Raw genomic sequence first — 22,395 nt, forward strand, 5'->3', positions numbered from 1 at the left:
AAATGTATAGAAATATAAATTATACAATGTAGGTATCCCCTAGCAATATCCAATTATAATTATTTATATCAATGTCATGGTATAGATATAGAATCTATAGATCATGACCTTTGTATATTGACATCATGTCACGGCGCGGGGACGGGGGGGCAATCAGAACATATCTGTGCAGTGTGCATCTCTCATGTAGGTACCTACGAATATGTAAATAAAATAAAAATAAAAAGAGGTTTGATAGCGGAAACTGTAACTGCTCAGTTCTTATCGTCCTAAAAGCGAAGAGAGAAGGAAGAAAGGATAGGAGAAAGCCATCAGCCGTTCCGAGAACGAACCTTATCTATTTAGGATAAAGTCCTCCCCGGGCGGGAATAGAACCCAAGACCTGGCACGAGCTACCAACTAAGCTAACTAGACGGGAATTCTTACTTAATTAAATTTGTCTTATCAGTGGGCTTTAAAATCTAGCTGCTACCTTACATCATGATTACGCCATCTAACTCTGGGGCGTTTGACGACAATCTAGATAGGTACATACATCGTACAATCTGCATAATCTCTATCGAGATTTGTCTCTTTTGAGCAAAGATCGCAGCACCCAACAAAATGGAGAGGGAGAATCACTAACTGTATCTCGTCTGGCAACATTGAACTTCTAATGTTAGATGAATACTAATAATACCTACTGTATTTCTATTGGAACAGTTCTGCATTCCAATTTGATCAGTAGAAGTTCGTCTCCCATATGTTTCTTATCTCGCTATGTGTTATCACGTTGTTTATCTACTAAACGCCGACCCGTAGTACCTACTCTGTTTTTATTTTAATTCTGTCATCTACATAATTATTATTGTTCAACAAATTCTTATTAGTTGATACGTATGTAGGTACGTAGTGTTTGATAATAAATAAATAATCGACAGTATCTTTATTATTTTCAACCGTGATTTATCTAATTTCCCCAATATTGTTTGTCTACTACCTAATTACCTATAGCTTTTTATTACCTATTATTTTAAAAAGTTAAACAGAGTTTAAAAAAAAGGTTTAATAGAGAGAACTGTAACCACGGAGATCTCATCATCTCGGAATTGAAGAGAGAAAACGGAAAGGATACAAGAAAACCAGGCGGTCTGAGGACAAACCTTATCTGTTTAACATAAAGTTCGCCTCGAGCGGGAATCAAACTCGCGACCTAGCTGTTACAGGGCAGGCGCCCTAACTTGCAATCTAACTAGGCTGGCGTAGCTTGGACATAGATAGTTGTATAATAAACCTGTTTATTTTTACTCGTGTTATCAACACTAGTCAACTAGGGAGAGAAAAATAAAAACAAACAAAATAAGAAGTTTACAACTATAACTATATCGCCTACTTAATTTCTTAGTGCGTAGTAATTAGTGGTCGTTTATACGAGAGAAATTGTGACGCGGTGTTTCGATCTAGAAAAAGTGAAAATGGTTGACACCCCTGGAATAACCTGGATCCGTTGATTGGGTGCGTGACCATATCTCGGTACCTTACTTATTCCTAGACTTGAACTTAAATTATTACAATACCTATCATCTTACCTAGAATATTTACTTATTACCTAGGTACCTGGTGAACTTATAAACCTACATGTCTAGAAAATAACTGCGCGCTTGATTCCCGCTGATTCCTGTAATCCTGGTAATAATGGACAACATGAAACACGTCCTATGGATACTGACAGTGATCTGCTTGTTATTCCTGGAGAATTCCTGTGCATTCCCACCTTACTCATTCCTAGACTTGAACTTAAATTATTACAATACCTATCATCTTACCTATAATATTTACTTATTACCTAGGTACCTGGTGAACTTAATGTGTCAATGTAACTTACATGTCTAGAAAATAACCGCACGCTTGATTCCCGCTGATTCCTGTAATCCTGGTAATAATGTACAACATGAAACACGTCCTATGGATACTGACAGTGATCTGCTTGTTATTCCTGGAGAATTCCTGTGCATTCCGCATCCATTTAATGGTGGGATTTATAGCAAAATTCCCACAAAAATCTCGTCCTCAACACGCTCCCCTGTGCCAGATCCGGGGAAGTGGAATGAAAAACACGCGTTAGTTCACGTCGGGTACGCATCGCACCCACGCCCACGTCGGAATGAAAAACAGACCTATACCACACACACACACACGCGGATTTTCAAAAATTCGAAATTTCCCGCGCAGAAGTGATAAGTGATGTCAAAAAAAGACTGTAGAGCGCAGCACTGTATTGATTGTGGTAGAAATCGTGAACACAGCTGAGTGCTGTTTTCTGTTTTGATTTCGGTTCGGATTTTTGCATTTTGCCTGTCCTCGTTTCCTGCAGCTGTTGTTTTATCTTTTGTATTTTTTTGATCCTTCAAAATTAAATAAAAATCTATTTAACCATTTTAAAACAAATATATTTTAAAAATAGAAAGTAATAAAACACTATGGTATTGAACAAAGTTCAGTTACTAAAGTGATACACTTTGAAAGTTGTGTGGTCTGCATCTCATCTTGATTGACGTGTTTCTCTCCCATTAGAAATAGAACAGAACGCGAAGTGGAAAATGTCCCGTCATGAGGGTAGGTGTTTCATATTGAAATTCTTAACATTTAGTCTTGTCTAAAAACCCTAACAATGTACTGGACCCCCCTGGGCAGGTCATGAAGTTACGTAAACTTTAGTCATAAATAATCTAACTGCAATGTTAGTAAGTAGTTGGACAGTTAGACTTGATCACAGTCAGTGATGAACCTACCCAACCACACTTTTGCCTTCTGCAACAATTCAAGTATTGATTTTTGAAGGAAAGCTTTTACATTCAACATAGTTAGTTTGGAAGATAGCAGGACTACCTTGTAAACACTAGGTCAGGGTTCTATTACCGCCCAAAGAACAACCTCTTTTCACCTTAAATCTATTATTTCATGTCTGTTCAATGTGCATAGTCATATCTTACCTTTGTAGTTTTCTCTGTGGATCTCTTGAGTCGTGATAATTTATCCATTGAAAATTCTCAACATTTTGTCTTGTCTCATAACCCTAACAATGTACTGGACCCCCTGGGCAGGTCATAAAGTTACGTAAACTTTAGTCATAATTCATAAATAATCTAACTTCAATGTTAGTAAGTAGTTGGACAGTTAGACTTGATCACAGTCAGTGATGAACCTACCCAACCACACTTTTGCCTTCTGCAACAATTCAGTCCAGTTATTATGAGCATATTTCTTAGGTCCACCTTTCACTCGGTCAGATATATTCATAGATGCAGTGTGAGGTTCTTCATTGGAATCACCAGGCTGTTGCTTGTTCTCCTCATTTGTTTTGATAATAGTGTTATCTTCCACATGAGCATCAGGTATGTTTTGTACATTATCATAAGGAGAGGCAGTTGTATCTCTATCATAGGGAATAGGAGCATGTATTTTGTCACCAATGAGATTGCACTAAGGAACCTCTTAAATAGCTCTTGATCTAGAAATATTTGAAAATAACTTGAATTTCAGGTGTAAGCTGTGACTCATGCTTGAAAGGCAACTTCCGAGGCAGAAGATACAAGTGCCTTGTTTGTTACGATTATGATCTGTGTGGGGCATGCTATGATGCTGGTGCTACTACAACAAGGCATACAACAGAACATCCAATGCAATGTATTCTTACAAGAAATGATTTAGGTAAGTTTTGAAATGATTTCTGGGTTAACACAGTTATGCCCCCTGGACTACATATAGGACAGCAGAGGTTCTCTTTGTTTTTGATTTTTCTAATTAATTCAGCAAAACTTTCAAGATCAATTTTTTAACACATCCATTCACAACAAAATAGACAATGCATCACATTACAGTTTTAGTAAGGGCAATGACAAAATAGGAAGGTCTGAAATTGGAGAAAAAATTTCTCTTTTGTAGAGCCTTGGATTTGGACAGACAAACTTGAATAACTAGTTCATTATTTAATATTGTGAACTATTTATAATGTAGCTTCCAAACAATATTTTTTAAGATGTAGATCGGTCTCTGTGAGGGTCTGACAGACCTAAGCCGTGATGGATCAATGCTATTCTACCAATGGACAATTACTTTACTTGATAGTAAAACCATTTTATAAAAAAAGGTCCAAAAATGGATTGAGCGAATGTCCTTTGGGTGCTGAAAACGTTAGTTCAGGAGTTATGGTGAAACAAACAAACAAACAAACAGACAGACAGACACTCTAAAGGAAAAATGGTCGAGCTAAAACTTAGAACGACTTGGCTCAACAATACTTACCCCTTTGGATTTGAAAACGAGTTCTATAAGTTGATACAATAGTTGTTCACTCTGACTTGTAGCTCCTGAGCGAATGTCCTTTGGGTGCTGAAAACGTTAGTTCAGGAGTTATGGTGAAACAAACAAACAGACAGACAGACAGACAGACACTCTAAAGGAAAAATGGTCGAGCTAAAACTTAGACCGACTTGGCTCAACAATACTTACCCCTTTGGATTTGAAAACGAGTTCTATAAGTTGATACAATAGTTGTTCACTCTGACTTGTAGCTCGATGTATCATGGACTGAATGAAACCGTAGAAACACTTCTTATCCTCATTATCACTGAAACAGATAGGGATATAATATTGTACCTACTGCTACCTTTTACTATTACTTTGCTCAAGACACCTTAACTTTAACACTTATTATACAAATCATGTCTGTTACACTAAAAGACCGGTTTTTGTCTACTTTTCAGTGGGAAAAGATCGACAGGTTTCCACAAAAAAAATGTGGTTATTAAGAAGAAAAATAATGTATAGAATACAAGTTATACCTACTTACTTGAAATCATGTGGTTATTAAGAAGAAAAATAATGTATAGAATACAAGTTATACCTACTTGAAATCATCATAGGATACTTACAATGTGAAAGGTGTAAGCAACTCTATCTCATGCATGTAGTTGCTATCTTCACTGCAGTAGAACTTGAAATCATCATAGGATACTTACAATGTGAAAGGTGTAAGCAACTCTATCTCATGCATGTAGTTGCTATCTTCACTGCAGTAGACCTATGTATTTTGTCACCAATGAGATTGCACTAAGGAACCTCTTAAATAGCTCTTGATCTAGAAATATTTGAAAATAACTTGAATTTCAGGTGTAAGCTGTGACTCATGCTTGAAAGGCAACTTCCGAGGCAGAAGATACAAGTGCCTTGTTTGTTACGATTATGATCTGTGTGGGGCATGCTATGATGCTGGTGCTACTACAACAAGGCATACAACAGAACATCCAATGCAATGTATTCTTACAAGAAATGATTTAGGTAAGTTTTGAAATGATTTCTGGGTTAACACAGTTATGCCCCCTGGACTACATATAGGACAGCAGAGGTTCTCTTTGTTTTTGATTTTTCTAATTAATTCAGCAAAACTTTCAAGATCAATTTTTTAACACATCCATTCACAACAAAATAGACAATGCATCACATTACAGTTTTAGTAAGGGCAATGACAAAATAGGAAGGTCTGAAATTGGAGAAAAAATTTCTCTTTTGTAGAGCCTTGGATTTGGACAGACAAACTTGAATAACTAGTTCATTATTTAATATTGTGAACTATTTATAATGTAGCTTCCAAACAATATTTTTTAAGATGTAGATCGGTCTCTGTGAGGGTCTGACAGACCTAAGCCCCAAGCTTTTTCCGCCACACACATTCCGACGGTCTGACACCGTGGTCTGAGTGCAAGTGGCTGGCCTGACAAGGTACTTGATCTGAAAAGTGATGCACTTTAGTCGTATCTGTCAATCCCACCCTTACAGGCAGTACTTGTTATAGTGACAGATTAGAAAGAACTGTTGAATATGTATACATATTAGGGATTTCTTTTTGGCCACCACCCTTACAGGCAGTACTTGTTATAGTGACAGATTAGAAAGAACTGTTGAATATGTATACATATTAGGGATTTCTTTTTGGCCTGACCGAATCTTTGAACTTCAAAAGGGGATTTGTCCCTTAACCCTTTAAATCCCCAATAGTAAACTCGTCTGAGCGTGAGAGGCGGGCAATAGGACTGGTTGCTGACTGTCTTGTTGTCATACCAAAGCTCTAAATGAGTGTCAAAAGCATGATCTGACGATACACATCAAACATTTTGTTGAATATCACAGAAAATATGGGATTTCATAAGATTTTCCAATGAGACTGCCATTTAATTTAAAATTATAATGGGTTCAACCAAATTTTCTTAAAAATAAATATATTCAAAACTAAAGAATATGATTCAAAATTCCACAATTTTTAATGACTTCTTACAGCATTTTCCTATAATACCTCAATTCCCAAAACCTTGGGCATTTGTGCCCACTGGACTATATATATAGGACACTGCTTTTTGGCATAACGACGGGCGGTAATTCTTCTTTTCCTTCATATATGTTCTTCTGAACACTAAAGGATCTCATATTTCAATTTTCATCAAAATCGGAAACAAAAAGTTTTCCGGGCATATCTGGGTTAAGTAACATGTAAAAAAGTCTGAGGTGAATCACCCTCTTATCAAACTAATAAATCCCTCTTTGGACACTTGAAAAAAATTCCTGTCAGCCATTGGTAAAACTCACCAGTATTAAGTAGTTAAGTACTCAATACTTCCTATTTATCAATTAGGTGCCAGTTTTAATGAATTTATTTAATTTTGACAGTAGGTGCCAGTTATTATAAAAAGAGGATTTCAAAAGTGAAATATTATTTTGTTACAGAACTGTACTATGAAGGAGAGGGATTGGAGCAGCAGCAATCATTCACATGTCCGTTCTGTGGTAAGATGGGCTTCACTGAGTCGGCACTTCATGAACATGTCACCGCTGATCATACGGTGTCTACATTTGAAGTTGTAAGTATCGGGTCCGTTGTAAATACAACCAACATATAAAACAGAAAGATTATTCTTATTCTCACCTCCTGTGTCTGGTTAAAAAAACGAAGAAGACAGGGAAAAGCAAGAGAACAATGACAAAAAGATTTTTTATTTTATCAGTCCTTTGCAATAGGTATTCAATTTTTTTTGTCTCAACTGATTTCAAGATTCAGAAAAACTTGAATTTAGTGCCTGCAGATAATAATTCCATTCCATTCTCTGTTTTATTTGCAGGTGTGTCCAATCTGTGCTGCACAACCAGGTGGTGATCCAAACTTAATCACCGATGATTTTGCATCTCATCTGAGCTTAGAACATCGGTCAGGTCCTCGGGATTTGATTTCCTTCCTGGATGAACCATCTGGTTCTAGACACTCTGTGCGGAGAATACCTCATCCTACTCGCGGCATGGGAAGCAGTAGGAACCGGAATCGAACCAACATGCACTTTAGGTGAATATAGACAAGTGGTCCAGAATATAGACATTAGAAAGGGGCCCCAGCAAGACCTTCAAAGGAGCCAGGCCCATATTTAATGAGAAAATTTCCTTTATGTGGTAAACAGACTTGTCAAGTTAATCTCTTCGGCATTTACAGTAAAACAAACAATGCTACACACAATCTGAAAGAATAATTGTTGAGTCAAAACTAACTTCATTTGTAAAGGATAATTTTCACTTTTCATTCCGTTCAAGACAGAGAGAGGAAGATGAAAAATTCTGTTTGTGTTCTATGAAAATTTTGTCTGAATGATATTATGACATTGTGTTTCTGTTCTCTTCCTACAGTTCTTCTGGCAATGCAACTTCTTCACTCACTACTCGCGAAACTGTGGATCCTATTGCAGAACTTTTGTCTCAACTGAGTGGCGTCCGTCGTAACACAGGCTCAAATAGTTCTACATCACCGAATGATATTATGACATTGTTTTTCTGTTCTCTTCCTACAGTTCTTCTGGCAATGCAACTTCTTCACTCACTACTCGTGAAACTGTGGATCCTATTGCAGAACTTTTGTCTCAACTGAGTGGCGTCCGTCGTAACACAGGCTCAAATAGTTCTACATCACAGCTAGCACAAATCCAGATGCAGCTGCAAATAGAAAGACAGCAAGTCAGGGTGAGTAATCATATCAACTAATCATGTAGTGTACTTAATCAACCTTGTATCTACATTATTTAGACCCTGTTTTACCCTGTGACAAGCTACCTTCCTCAATGGGTGACTTTAACCTCACCCAGTCTGAAACTCAGAATAGAGCTGCAATGCCAGCAGTTGATAATTGATGTCCAGGAGGTCAGAGGTCACCCATTCGGATACCTACCTCGCGCTATGTTGCTTAGCTTTAATGGGAACATTGACAACTGAAATGATCTATGATGCTTTACTTAAATTTGTCATTACCACTTTTAAAGATGGGTAAGATAAAATTTCCATTATTGTTATGTACTTATTGTATTGAATGAATTTGACAGGCCGCCAGGCAACAGTTGGAGAGATTACCGCGTAGACAGAACCAGACATCAAGCTCTGGTGCAAATCATACAGGCAGTGCATCTACCAATAGTCATAGCAATGCCATGGGCAATACCAATAGCGAGAGTACTGCCACTAGCGGACAAAACAAGCAACATGAGTTTCTGCTATCCAAGTAAGTACCTTCCCCAACAACTTGCTTTTGGCCGTGGTTATGAACAGGGCTGAGATAGGCCATTCTGAGATGTTCTTGGCAAGTGGAAAATGATGTGGTAACTTAACACAGAGAGCATGTTTCTAGTAAAATCAACATTCCATTGAACAGTTTCCAGGATAATCAGATTTGTCAGTTTGAATATTTCAAACGGCTGTCATTTTGTTGTTTCCATCATTATTGATCAAAAACACGGAACACGATTTTTTAGATCTCTTTTTGTGGGTCTTTGCCTCATTTTTACATTCCTTATCCTATGAGATATAATCAAGAGGTTATCAAACCATTTTAAGCTCAAATCAAAAATGGACTTCTTTTTAATGCTCTACAATCCGTTTTCATAGTAACCCAAAACATTGTATACCTACCTCACCTCATTGTGTATCCTTTTTATTTTTTATTTTTCAACATGTAATTGACGATTATACTGTACTTACTTACCTATGTTAAGCTACCCTTCATAGGTAGACAACATGGATTTTATAAAGAAAGTAATTTCTTGTTTCAGAACATTGAGTGAGAGTGTGAGTGAGGGGGAGAAGAATAAGCAGGAGCAGGAGAAGTTACGCCGTCTAGTGTATGTTCATTCTATTCTCCTCTCATCTCTACGTAGTGGTGTTAAGCTTGGTTCTAATCAGGATATGGGCACACATCTGCCTCAGCTAGAACTACTGAGTCTATCTGCCCCAGCTACTAGCTCTGATGAACAGGGTGTCACTAATATCACCGTGGGTGATACACCCTGTACTCAGGTGAGTCTGAACATACAACAAGTCTTAGTTATACCTTAGCCTGAGGAAAATGACCTGATAGTGAATTCCCAGCATTTGATACCAACCATACCTTAGCCTAGTTAGCTTCGAAGATAGCGCACCTGCTTTGTAGACACTAGTTTGCGGGTTCGATTCCTGCCCGGGGTGAACTTTATCTCAAACAGATAACGTTCGTTCTCAAAGCAGCTGGCTTTTCCTATCCTGTCTTCCTTCTCTTTTCGATTCCGGAAGGATAAGACCACCGGTGTTACAGTTTCCTCCCCATATATGATCCTTTGGGCTGAATGAATATCTGTTGGTATCTTAATGAGTTGATTATAATTCCAGATGGCGTCAGTGAACCCCACCCCGATGACTGGTCCTATCCTGTCTTTCTTGTCTTTTCGATTCCGGAACGATAAGACCACCGGTCTTACAGTTTCCTCCCCATATATGCTCCTTCGGGGTGAATGAATATCTGTTGGTATCTTAATGAGTTGATTATAATTCCAGATGGCGTCAGTGAACCCCACCCCGATGACTGGAGGGGTGTCACCCATCCCGACTGCCACTAGCACCCCCACCCCTACTCCTACCCCTCTCACGAGAACCATTTCTATTTCCCCTCCAACCAATCCGAGTGATGTGAGCAATATTGAACCAACCAATGGCATGGCGAGGTCTACCAATGCCAAGATCCTATTGGCTAATCGACTAGTGAACAATACGCGACCTACAGGAATAGGTATGTACTATGTAGATGTACCTACTATTTGTTGGTACCTAATAGGGGATTAACTTATCGTTTGCCATAGAAAGGCACACCTTCAAGTCTTCAACACACATTACACACATTTTGAGTGTAGTTTGGTATAAAATGGAGGGGCAAATCATTATGTTAACAGAACGTTATCTTTCTCAATCGAATTTATATTTCGCCGACTTCAAACACAATTTCAAGTACAATTAAATAGGTGAAATCCCAGTAGAAAAACTATGATCTAATTCACACAATAATATTAGGGGTGTCACCCATCCCGACTGCCACTAGCACCCCCACCCCTACTCCTACCCCTCTCACGAGAACCATTTCTATTTCCCCTCCAACCAATCCGAGTGATGTGAGCAATATTGAACCAACCAATGGCATGGCGAGGTCTACCAATGCCAAGATCCTATTGGCTAATCGACTAGTGAACAATACGCGACCTACAGGAATAGGTATGTACTATGTAGATGTACCTACTATTTGTTGGTACCTAATAGGGGGTTAATTTATCGTTTGCCATAGAAAGGCACACCTTCAAGTCTTCAACACACATTACACACATTTTGAGTGTAGTTTGGTATAAAATGGAGGGGCAAATAATTATGTTAACAGAACGTTATCTTTCTCAATCGAATTTATATTTTCGCCGACTTCAAACACAATTTCAAGTACAATTAAATAGGTGAAATCCCAGTAGAAAAACTATGATCTAATTCACACAATAATATTGTTCACTTTACAGGTAACATTCGACAGATGGTTGCCGCTAAATCTAGGGCCGCCCAGAAGAAACCAGACCCCCCCTGTGTTAGAACTGCTATACAAGTGAGATCTACCCCGAACTGAAATCCAGGCACCACAAGACACAGAGGGAGGCGTTGTGTACTATTCTTCCCCTAAACCAAATGCTTTGTCCCGTGTGAATGATTCCTGAACTACCTGTGAGTTATGAAATGAAACTGATATAGTTACCTAATCCATATAAACTGAAACTAGATAACAAATGTCACTTAGGTCCTACTCCATTCATAAAGGAGAAGAACATAAACAATGAATTTTTCTTTAATTTGCTATAAAACTAAAATGAAATGAAATACTGAAAAAATGTTCATCAAGACCATTACGATTTATAGAAGGTGTTTAAATTGGTAAGCTTTCAATATGACTCAGGATATCATCATCAGAAATGAAATGCTCTTGCTTTGTTATAGCATATCACTGTACACTCAGGATATCATCATTAGAAATGAAATGATCTTGCTTTGTTATAACATATGACTGTACAGCTGTACACTTATGAAAATATGAAATGCTCTTGCTTTGTTATAGCATATGACTGTACACTTATGAAATGCTCTTGGTTTGTCATAGCGTATGACTACACTTGGGGCCGGCTCCCTCACCTGCTAATAATTCGAGGCAGATTGTCTTTGAAACTCATTTACATATCTTTTGAATCTCATCGGAACTTGAATTTGGAACCCTATCAATAAATAATGTTTACATGAAAAATAGGACTAACTGTGCATATAAAACCAAAGGCGGTACCTCTTAGGTTCTAATTTCATTTTTCAATAAACCTTAGCTGTGTCCACACATAGTCGACAGTTCATACTGCCTTGACAACATACAACATAGATTCACCTCGTCGATTGACGCAACGTCCGGTCGACTGTTGAAACACACCTTTCGTTTTTTTTTTACATTCAGAAAAGGCTGTGATTGTTAAGGGCTGACTGGTCCGAATTCTTTGCTCTCAAATGAATAGTTCATAAGGCACTACAAGCAACAAGCAAATAATTCAATACAACTCCCTCCACATCCTATGTTTGGTTTGAACGTTTTTCCTTGTACCGTTCCTGTTATCTCCTTAATAAGAAAGGTACAGCAGACTGAAGCTAATATTTCAAGATTACGATACTTGCTTGTAAAATATGAATGAGACGGTATGTTTCCTTCTACTTCTACCCTTATCTCAGGCTCAGATCTAAGAGTCCAATCCTTTCTCCAAATGAAACGAACTGACCTCAGGCAGTCAGCGGCGAGGCGATAGTATTTTGAATAATAAAGTTCCCAATGAAGCACAGAAGTTAAGCAACGTTACGCGTGGTATCCGAGTGGACAATCACGTGCTGCTATCTTTTCCCGGCTTTTCAAGTGATACGCTCCCTGACTATCCAGACACTCGTCACACTCGACTCTGCTTAACGTGGGTGTTCTATTTGTATATTTGGTGTAACGAAATTATAATAATGAAATTGTCCCTGCCAGTATTGACCGTTCTATTTTCAATTCCCAGCATTTGATACCAACCATACCTTAGCCTAGTTAGCTCCGAAGATAGCGCACCTGCTTTGTAGACACTAGTTTGCGGGTTCGATTCTTGCCCGGGGTGAACTTTATCTCACACAGATAACATTCGTTCTCAAAGCAGCTGGCTTTTTCCTATCCTGTCTTCCTTCTCTTTTCGATTCCGGAAGGATAAGACCTCCGGTGTTACAGTTTCCTCCCCATATATGCTCCTTTGGGCTGAATGAATATCTGTTGGTATCTTAATGAGTTGATTATAATTCCAGATGGCGTCAGTGAACCCCACCCCGATGACTGGTACAAAATGTATAGAAATATAAATTATACAATGTAGGTATCCCCTAGCAATATCCAATTATAATTATTTATATCAATGTCATAGTATAGATATAGAATCTATAGATCATGACCTTTGTATATTGACAACATCATGTCACGGCGCGGGGGCGGGGGGGCAATCAGAACATATCTGTGCAGTGTGCATCTCTCATGTAGGTACCTACGAATATGTAAATAAAAAAATAAAAAGAGGTTTGATAGCGGAAACTTTAACTGCTCAGGTCTTATCGTCGTAAAAGCGAAGAGGGAAGACAGGATAGGAGAAAGCCATCAACCGTTCCGAGAACGAACCTTATCTATTTAGGATAAAGTCCTCCCCGGGCGGGAATAGAACCCAAGATCTGGTACGAGCTACCAACTAAGCTAACTAGACGGGAATTCTTACTTAATTAAATTTGTCTTATCAGTGGGCTTTAAAATCTAGCTGCTATTTTACATCATGATTACGTCATCTAACCCTGGGGCGTTTGATTACAATCTAGATAGGTACATACATCGTACAATCTGCATAATCTCTATCGAGATTTGTATGATTTGAGCAAAGATCGCAGCACCCAACAAAATGGAGAGGGAGAATCACTAACTATAATTATCTCGTCTGGCAACATTGAACTTCTAATGTTAGATGAATACTAATATTACTGTATATCTATTGGAACAGTTCTGCATTCCAATTTGATCAGTAGAAGTTCGTCTCCCATATGTTTCTTATCTCGCTACCTATGTGTTATCACGTTGTTTATCTACTAAACGCCGACCCGTAGTACCTACACTGTTTTTATTTTTATTCTGTCATCTACATAATTATTATTGTTCAACAAATTCTTATTAGTTGATACGTAGGTACGTAGTGTTTGATAATAAATAAATAATCGACAGTATCTTTATTATTTTCAACCGTGATTTATCTAATTTCCCCAATATTATTTGTCTACTACCTAATTACCTTTAGCTTTTTATTACCTATTAGTTTAAAAAGTTAAACAGAGTTAAAAAAAAAAGTTTAGTAGAGAGAACTGTAACCACGGAGATCTCATCATCTCGAAATTGAAGAGAGAAAACGGAAAGGATACAAGAAAACCAGCCGATCTGAGGACAAACCTTATCTGTTTAACATAAAGTTCGCCTCGAGCGGGTATCAAACTCGCGACCTAGCGGTTACAGTCCGGACTTCAAATCTAACTAGGCTGGCGTAGCTTGGACATATAGATAGTTGTATCATAAACCCGTTTATTTTTACTCGTGTTATCAACACTAGTCAACTAGGGAGAGAAAAATAAAAACAAACAAAATAAGAAGTTTACAACTATAACTATATCGCCTACTTAATTTCTTAGTGCGTAGTAAGTAGGTAGTAATTAGTGGTCGTTTATACGAGAGAAATTGTGACGCGGTGTTTCGATCTAGAAAAAGTGAAAATGGTTGACACCCCTGGAATAACCTGGATCCGTTGATTGGGTGCGTGACCATATATCGGTACTCCTACCTTACTCATTCCTAGACTTGAACTTAAATTATTACAATACCTATCATCTTACCTAGAATATTTACTTATTACCTAGGTACCTGGTGAACTTATAAACTTATATGTCTAGAAAATAACCGCACGCTTGATTCCCGCTGATTCCTGTTATCCTGGTAATAATGGACAACATGAAACACGTCCTATGGATACTGACAGTGATCTGCTTGTTATTCCTGGAGAATTCCTGTGCATTCCATGTTCAAACCTACATGTCTAGAAAATAACCGCACGCTTGATTCCCGCTGATTCCTGTAATCCTGGTAATAATGTACAATATGAAACACGTCCTATGGATACTGACAGTGATCTGCTTGTTATTCCTGGAGAATTCCTGTGCATTCCGCATCCTGGTGCTGTGTCCACACATCAGTCGGAGTCACTTCACTATATTTGAGTCTATTGCTAAAGGTACGTATAGTGTTGTGTAAGCCCAGTAGCTACAATCACCAGTCCACTCTGCATATTCTAGTACCTATGTACTGGCGAACGCGGTGTATCCGGTTTCGCATTTTGACGAAATGGGGCAAATAATTTCAACACCTAAGGATTCTATTGGACTTAATCATGCCCTGGAGAGCTCCATACGGACTTTTTCTGTAAGCGTTCTACAGTTCAATGAACAACTAGTAGGTAAGTTCTTATGCTTATTGAGCTTGATGTTCATTTAGACAACGAGCAACAAGCTGTTAACAGCTTATGGCGGACCACAAGCCACTAATCAAATATATATCCACTCATCCCTACCTCTAGTACCTATGTACTGGCGAACGCGGTGTATCCGATTTCGCATTTTGACGAAATGGGGCAAATAATTTCAACACCTAAGGATTTTATTGGACTTAATCATGCCCTGGAGAGCTCCATACGGACTTTTTCTGTGAGCGTTCTACAGTTCAATGAACAACTAGTAGGTAAGTTCTTATGCTTATTGAGCTCAGGTACATACATCGTACAATCTGCATAATCTCTATCGAGATTTGTCTGATTTGAGCAAAGATCGCAGCACCCAACAAAATGGAGAGGGAGAATCACTAACTGTATCTCGTCTGGCAACATTGAACTTCTAATGTTAGATGAATACTAATAATACTGTATATCTATTGGAACAGTTCTGCATTCCAATTTGATCAGTAGAAGTTCGTCTCCCATATGTTTCTTATCTCGCTACCTATGTGATGCTGCTGTCTTTTCCCGGCTTTTCAAGTGATACGCTCCCTGACTATCCAGACACTCGTCACACTCGACTGTGCTTAACGTGGGTGTTCTATTTGTATATTTGGAGTTTGGAGTAACGAAATTATAATAATGAAATTGTCCCTGCCAGTATTGACCGTTCTATTTTCAAATATGTCACATTGACCCGATTTACAAAATGTATAGAAATATAAATTATACAATGTAGGTATCCCCTAGCAATATCCAATTATAATTATTTATATCAATGTCATAGTATAGATATAGAATCTATAGATCATGACCTTTGTATATTGACAACATCATGTCACGGCGCGGGGGCGGGGGGGCAATCAGAACATATCTGTGCAGTGTGCATCTCTCATGTAGGTACCTACGAATATGTAAATAAAAAAATAAAAAGAGGTTTGATAGCGGAAACTGTAACTGCTTTTTCATACGAGTAATATTGTTAGTCACCAACAGAATAAATATTCTTCAATATACATAATTATGTACGTACTGACCTAAATACATGTTAGTATCCCATATACTAATTTAGTATGCACCATGTACACTCACCTGCTAATAATTCGAGGCAGATTGTCTTTGAAACTTATTTATCTTTTGAATCTCATCGGAACTTGAATTTGGAACTTAATATCAATAAATAATGTTTACATGAAAAATAGGACCAACTCTGCATATAAAACCAAAGGCGGTACCTCTTAGGTTCTAATTTCATGTTTCAATAAACCTTAGCTGTGTCCACACATAGTCGACCGTTCATACTGCCTCGACAACATAGATTCACCTCGTCGATTGACGCAACGTCCGGTCGACTGTTGAAACACACCTTTCGTCTTTTTTTTACATTCAGAAAAGGCTGTGATTGTTAAGGGCTGACTGGTCCGAATTCTTTGTTCTCAAGTGTATAGTTCATAAGGCACTACAAGCAACAAGCAAATAATTCAATACAACTCCCTCCACATCTAGGTATGTTTGGTTTGAACGTTTTTCCTTGTACCGTTCCTGTTATCTCCTTAATAAGAAAGGTACAGCAGACTGAAGCTAATATTTCAAGATTACGATACTTGCTTGTAAAATATGAATGAGAAGGTATGTTTCCTTCTACTTCTACCCTTATCTCAAGAGTCCAATCCTTTCTCCAAATGAGACGAACTGACCTCAGGCAGTCAGCGGCGAGGCGATAGTATTTTGAATAATAAAGTTCCCAATGAAGCACAGAAGTTAAGCAACGTTACGCTAAGAGTCCAATCCTTCCTCCAAATGGGACGAACTGACCTCAGGCAGTCAGCAGCGATTGAATAATAAAGTTCCCAATGAAGCACAGAAGTTAAGCAACGTTACGCGTGGTATCCGAGTGGACAATCACGTGCTGCTATCTTTTCCCGGCTTTTCAAGTAATACGCTCCCTGACTATCCAGACACTCGACTGTGCTTAACGTGGGTGTTCTATTTGTATATTTGGTGTAACGAAATTATAATAATGAAATTGTCCCTGCCAGTATTGACGAGTCTAGGATAGTAATAGTTCAGTCAGTCGTTAGGAAAAGGGTCTCCGAACTCCCCGATGGCTCAATAGGGCCTAAAAACTCCAGTAAATTCCTATATGTATACAGTGAACATTTTTGCCAACTTTCATCGAATTCGGATAAATCGCGGAATGTCCGATTTCGATAAAGGGCAAAAATGTTCACTGTCTAGAGGAATTTGTTGTCTTTTTAGGCCCCATTGAGGCATCAATGACCCTTTTTCTAACGATTCACATTCCAGACATACAGGGATCAAACAGTAAATCGTCCATTTGAAACTAGGAACTTTTTTGTTCTATCTCAGTTTAACTCTCGGATGAATCAACCTGATTGGTTGATTTTTAAAATTTTCAAAAATGTAGTCAAATTAGTCAATCAAATTGCTTAAACTGAGATTAAAACTTAAAGGGAGTTTAAACTCATTTTGGGGAGCCGGCCCCAAGTGTAGTCATACGCTATGACAAACCAAGAGCATTTCATAAGTGACATAAGTGTACAGTCATATGCTATAACAAAGCAAGAGCATTTCATGTCTGATGATGATATCCTGAGTGTACAGTGATATGCTATAACATACTGGTGAGTTTTACCAGTGGCTGACAGGAATTTTTTTTCAAGTGTCCAAAGAGGGATTTATTAGTTTGATAAGAGGGTGATTCACCTCAGACTTTTTTACTTTTTTTACATGTTACTTAACCCAGATATGCCCGGAAAACTTTTTGTTTCCAAGAGCATTTCATAAGTGTACAGTCATATGCTATAACAAAGCAAGAGCATTTCATGTCTGATGATGATATCCTGAGTGTACAGTGATATGCTATAACAAAGCAAGAGCATTTCATTTCTGATGATGATATCCTGAGTCATATTGAAAGCTTACCAATTTAAACACCTTCTATAAATCGTAATGGTCTTGATGAACATTTTTTCAGTATTTCATTTCATTTTAGTTTTATAGCAAATTAAAGAAAATTCATTTGTTCATGTTCTTCTCCTTTATGAATGGAGTAGGACCTAAGTGACATTTGTTATCTAGTTCCAGTCCATATGGATTAGGTATATCAGTTTCATTTCATAACTCACAGGTAGTTCAGGAATCATTCACACGGGACAAAGCATTTGGTTTAGGGGAAGAATAGTACACACAAGTGACATTTGTTATGTAGTTCCAGTCCATATGGATTAGGCATATCAGTTTCATTTCATAACTCACAGGTAGTTCAGGAATCATTCACACGGGACAAAGCATTTGGTTTAGGGGAAGAATAGTACACAACGCCTCCCTCTGTGTCTTGTGGTGCCTGGATTTCAGTTCGGGGTAGATCTCACTTGTATAGCAGTTCTAACACAGGGGGGGTCTGGTTTCTTCTGGGCGGCCCTAGATTTAGCGGCAACCATCTGTCGAATGTTACCTGTAAAGTGAACAATATTATTGTGTGAATTAGATCATAGTTTTTCTACTGGGATTTCACCTATTTAATTGTACTTGAAATTGTGTTTGAAGTCGGCGAAAATATAAATTCGATTGAGAAAGATAACGTTCTGTTAACATAATTATTTGCCCCTCCATTTTATACCAAACTACACTCAAAATGTGTGTAATGTGTGTTGAAGACTTGAAGGTGTGCCTTTCTATGGCAAACGATAAGTTAATCCCCTATTAGGTACCAACAAATAGTAGGTACATCTACAAATCTACATAGTACATACCTATTCCTGTAGGTCGCGTATTGTTCACTAGTCGATTAGCCAATAGGATCTTGGCATTGGTAGACCTCGCCATGCCATTGGTTGGTTCAATATTGCTCACATCACTCGGATTGGTTGGAGGGGAAATAGAAATGGTTCTCGTGAGAGGGGTAGGAGTAGGGGTGGGGGTGCTAGTGGCAGTCGGGATGGGTGACACCCCTCCAGTCATCGGGGTGGGGTTCACTGACGCCATCTGGAATTATAATCAACTCATTAAGATACCAACAGATATTCATTCAGCCCAAAGGATCATATATGGGGAGGAAACTGTAACACCGGTGGTCTTATCCTTCCGGAATCGAAAAGAGAAGGAAGACAGGATAGGAAAAAAAATCTACTTTTATGTATTTTTTATCTAGCATACCTCCAAAGCTATTTCCTTAAGTGCACCAAAAACTTGTGTTCTTATCCTATGTTATAGGTACAGAAATAGATTTTTCTGCTAGGTAGCATCGACTTATGCACTGAGATTTTTTATAGGAGTCTCATGCATCAAGCTGCGAGGTACTAAGATTCCTATGAGGGTCTCATGTACCAGACTACAAGGTACTGAGATACTCCTAGGGATCACGTGGCATCCAATGTGTTGAATAATTTGCTGCGTGGCATCCAATGTGTTAAATAATTTGCTGTGTGTTTTCCTAAACATTATTATCTGATTTGATTAAGTACTTTCTCAAAATTTAAAGATCGAGCTTTCCACATAATTATAGCCCATCCTTATGCCTAAAATTATAATGACTCGGATGTGTCTATAATCTGGATGAATATTGTACAGACAGGTTTTACTATTCATTTTACATATTGTTCATTGTAAGCTCAAAGCAGTGAGAGAATAAAATTCTTTCCAAGGAAAAACAGCAGACAGACCCCGTTCTAAATAACACTGCACTTCTTAAAAGTTCTGACATAATAATACAAAAGGCTTGATAAAGAGAGACTTTCGGTGTATACGTAGGCCGAGTCACAAATGTTTGATTTGTAAAATTATAAAACTAGAAAAGTAAAATTATATTATAAAATCAATTAAATTATTATCTTTGTAATTCCTACCCACTTTTCTTATTTTCATTTTAGTTTCAGAGCTTTCATATGTGAATCAGATTTATTTACTAATTCTTCATTAGACTGCCCAAAACATTTTTGTACGCTACCTGACCCTATGAGAAATATTAGACATGATAGTGCACCTTATTGATAGAATAAATGAGTTCCAAATTTCAACCATTTACGTTTTAACATATCTTCTGAATAATACATGTATGTTAAATTTGATAAACTTGTTCAAACACAAAAGAAAATGCTGAATACACTACTACTACTACTAACTTGAATAATTCATCGCGTACTACAGTCCTAAAATTGACGATATATTTAGTGAGGTTATGACTATGGAAGTCGCTTTATCTTCTGACTGATATATGTATGTTAAATTTGATAAACTTGTTCAAACACAAAAGAAAATGCTGAATACACTACTACTACTAACTTGAATAATTCATCGCGTACTACAGTCCTAAAATTGACGATATATTTAGTGAGGTTATGACTATGGAAGTCGCACAGATTTCTTTTCCATTAATGTCATTGTTTTGCATTGTGTTGTTAATGAGTGTGATGTAGGTATATTGTATTTGTATAGCACATCACCAGGCAGGCAGAGGCAGCAGGAACACCTCTGTCATTTAGCATCTTACATTTCACATCAATCTTATTTTGACACCATCACCACCAGGCAGGCAGAGGCAGCAGGAACACCTCTGTCATTTAGCATCTTACATTTCACATCAATCTTATTTTGACAATATTGTTTCAAGACATCACCAGGCAGGCAGAGGCAGCAGGAACACCTCTGTCATTTAGCATCTTACATTTCACATCAATCTTATTTTGACAATATTGTTTCAGGAGGCAAAGAGTTTTCTCTTCTTCATTTAGTCGACAACTTGATTTGCATATTTTCATCCATTTCTCTCATCCCATCCTATTTATTCTTTCTTCTCCACTGTTGAGAATGAGGTTTCTCTATTTTCTTCCTGTCTGTCTGTCTTTTAGATTAAATGAATGGTTTTTGTGTTTGTTTTTCCATCTCGGAGGTTTCTGCTCTTCCTCTCCTGTCTTGTGGTCTTTTAGATTAAATGAATGGTTTTTGTGTTTGTTTTTCCATCTCGGAGGTTTCTGCTCTTCCTCTCCTGTCTTGTGCCCTTGTATCTAGAACAGTATCAAACGTTTTGTATCAAATGGATTTAGCTGCACGCTGGATTTTGAACACTCTGATAATTAGGTATCTTACTACAGTATCAAACGTTTTGTATCAAATAGATTTAGCTGCACGCTGGATTTTGAAGACTCTGATAATTATCTCACGGGCTCTGATATACGTACGAGAGGTTAGGTATAGTTTATCAAACTCGACAGTAGATAATACTATCAGACAGTAGCCATGCCTTTTTTCTATTGCATTTTGGAACATGAGAGCAACACTCTTTATGCCACTTCACCTCATTGCTACGGTTTCAGTCCTCAAGAAGCTGAGTAGATGCAACACATGATGTCCCATTCGGTCACCCGTCGTTATATTCACGCACGACACGTTGCTCAAGTCAAGTGGTCTGGTGCATTGAATATCGCGTGTCTAAACGAACTTGCTTGAATAAATATGACAGTAAATATATATACATAGGTAAATACGAGTAATATTGTTAGTCACCAACAGAATAAATATTCTTCAATATACATATGTACGTATCTCTCCCTTACTGACCTAAATACATGTTAGTATCCCATATATCTACTAATTTAGTATGCACCATGTACACTCACCTGCTAATAATTCGAGGCAGATTGTCTTTGAAACTCATTTACATATCTTTTGAATCTCATCGGAACTTGAATTTGGAACCCTATCAATAAATAATGTTTACATGAAAAATAGGACTAACTGTGCATATAAAACCAAAGGCGGTACCTCTTAGGTTCTAATTTCATTTTTTCTATTGCATTTTGGAACATGAGAGCAACACTCTTTATGCCACTTCACCTCATTGCTACGGTTTCAACTGCTCAAAATTGTCCTCAAGAAGCTGAGTAGATGCAACACATGATGTCCCATTCGGTCACCCGTCGTTGTATTCACGCACGACACGTTGCTTAAGTCAAGTGGTCTGGTGCATTGAATATCGCGTGTCTAAACGAACTTGCTTGAATAAATATGACAGTAAATATATATACATAGGTAAATACGAGTAATATTGTTAGTCACCAACAGAATAAATATTCTTCAATATACATATGTACGTATCTTTCCCTTACTGACCTAAATATATGTTAGTATCCCATATACTAATTTAGTATGCACCATGTACATTCACCTGCTAATAATTCGAGGCAGATTGTCTTTGAAACTTATATTTATCTTTTGAATCTCATCGGAACTTGAATGTTGGAACTTATCAATAAATAATGTTTACATGAAAAATAGGACTAACTGTGCATATAAAACCAAAGGCGGTACCTCTTAGGTTCTAATTTCATGTTTCAATAAACCTTAGCTGAGTCCACACATAGTCGACCGTTCACACTGCCTTGACAACATAGATTCACCTCGTCGATTGACG

At 37.8% G+C, this 22,395-nt stretch overlaps 2 protein-coding genes and 3 long non-coding RNA genes across 14 annotated transcripts; 3 read left to right on the forward strand and 2 right to left on the reverse strand.

Annotated features, from left to right (window-relative positions):
* The first annotated feature begins 677 nt into the window (after positions 1-677).
* Positions 678-1,713, forward strand: LOC113468128. Of its 6 annotated transcripts, none has more exons than XR_003391986.1 (2): positions 678-884; positions 1,385-1,713. It is a non-coding gene; the product is annotated as an uncharacterized LOC113468128 (long non-coding RNA). The 6 variants fall into 6 exon arrangements; XR_003391982.1 differs by having other exon boundaries at positions 1,306-1,669; XR_003391983.1 differs by having other exon boundaries at positions 678-876; positions 1,306-1,669.
* Positions 1,714-2,331: 618 nt separating this feature from the next.
* Positions 2,332-11,478, forward strand: LOC103510853 (E3 ubiquitin-protein ligase KCMF1). 2 transcript variants are annotated; one of them, XM_008475553.3, is made up of 10 exons: positions 2,332-2,595; positions 3,523-3,690; positions 6,760-6,893; positions 7,152-7,369; positions 7,705-7,818; positions 7,980-8,034; positions 8,391-8,566; positions 9,114-9,357; positions 9,871-10,102; positions 10,869-11,478. In XM_008475553.3, the coding sequence occupies exons 1-10, from the start codon at positions 2,580-2,582 to the stop codon at positions 10,970-10,972; spliced, it is 1,461 nt and encodes a 486-aa protein (XP_008473775.1). In that variant the 5' UTR covers positions 2,332-2,579; the 3' UTR covers positions 10,973-11,478. The 2 variants fall into 2 exon arrangements, with proteins under 2 accessions (XP_008473775.1, XP_008473776.1); XM_008475554.3 differs by lacking the exon at positions 7,705-7,818 and having other exon boundaries at positions 7,866-8,034.
* Positions 4,491-4,975, reverse strand: LOC113468129. The gene is made up of 2 exons (XR_003391987.1): positions 4,914-4,975; positions 4,491-4,609 (listed from the first exon to the last, which is right to left on the reverse strand). It is a non-coding gene; the product is annotated as an uncharacterized LOC113468129 (long non-coding RNA).
* Positions 11,479-13,441: 1,963 nt separating the features above from the next.
* On the forward strand, positions 13,442-14,396 carry LOC113468127. Of its 3 annotated transcripts, none has more exons than XR_003391978.1 (2): positions 13,442-13,618; positions 14,034-14,396. It is a non-coding gene; the product is annotated as an uncharacterized LOC113468127 (long non-coding RNA). The 3 variants fall into 3 exon arrangements; XR_003391979.1 differs by having other exon boundaries at positions 13,442-13,614; XR_003391980.1 differs by having other exon boundaries at positions 13,442-13,614; positions 14,124-14,396.
* A 3,415-nt stretch (positions 14,397-17,811) lies between these two features.
* LOC103510854 (beta-mannanase/endoglucanase A-like) lies at positions 17,812-18,968 on the reverse strand. 2 transcript variants are annotated; one of them, XM_017444762.2, is made up of 3 exons: positions 18,740-18,968; positions 18,279-18,441; positions 17,812-18,148 (listed from the first exon to the last, which is right to left on the reverse strand). In XM_017444762.2, the coding sequence occupies exons 1-2, from the start codon at positions 18,945-18,947 to the stop codon at positions 18,338-18,340; spliced, it is 312 nt and encodes a 103-aa protein (XP_017300251.1). In that variant the 5' UTR covers positions 18,948-18,968; the 3' UTR covers positions 17,812-18,148; positions 18,279-18,337. The 2 variants fall into 2 exon arrangements, with proteins under 2 accessions (XP_017300251.1, XP_008473777.1); XM_008475555.2 differs by having other exon boundaries at positions 17,812-18,043; positions 18,174-18,441.
* Positions 18,969-22,395: the final 3,427 nt, after the last annotated feature.

Source organism: Diaphorina citri, unplaced genomic scaffold (genome assembly GCF_000475195.1).
Source record: "Diaphorina citri unplaced genomic scaffold, Diaci psyllid genome assembly version 1.1 scaffold651, whole genome shotgun sequence".
Lineage (NCBI taxonomy): Eukaryota > Metazoa > Arthropoda > Insecta > Hemiptera > Psyllidae > Diaphorina > Diaphorina citri.

Excerpts from the sequence above, each read along its gene's own strand:
- LOC103510853 (XM_008475553.3), top strand. Across the intron at positions 8,035-8,390 it reads TAGAAAGACAGCAAGTCAGG|GCCGCCAGGCAACAGTTGGA; the intron begins GTGAGTAATCAT and ends TGAATTTGACAG. Across the intron at positions 10,103-10,868 it reads TACGCGACCTACAGGAATAG|GTAACATTCGACAGATGGTT; the intron begins GTATGTACTATG and ends TTCACTTTACAG.
- LOC103510854 (XM_017444762.2), bottom strand. The coding sequence starts at position 18,947 with ATGACTGGAGGGGTGTCACCCATCCCGACTGCCACTAGCACCCCCACC. Across the intron at positions 18,442-18,739 it reads TACGCGACCTACAGGAATAG|GTAACATTCGACAGATGGTT; the intron begins GTATGTACTATG and ends TTCACTTTACAG.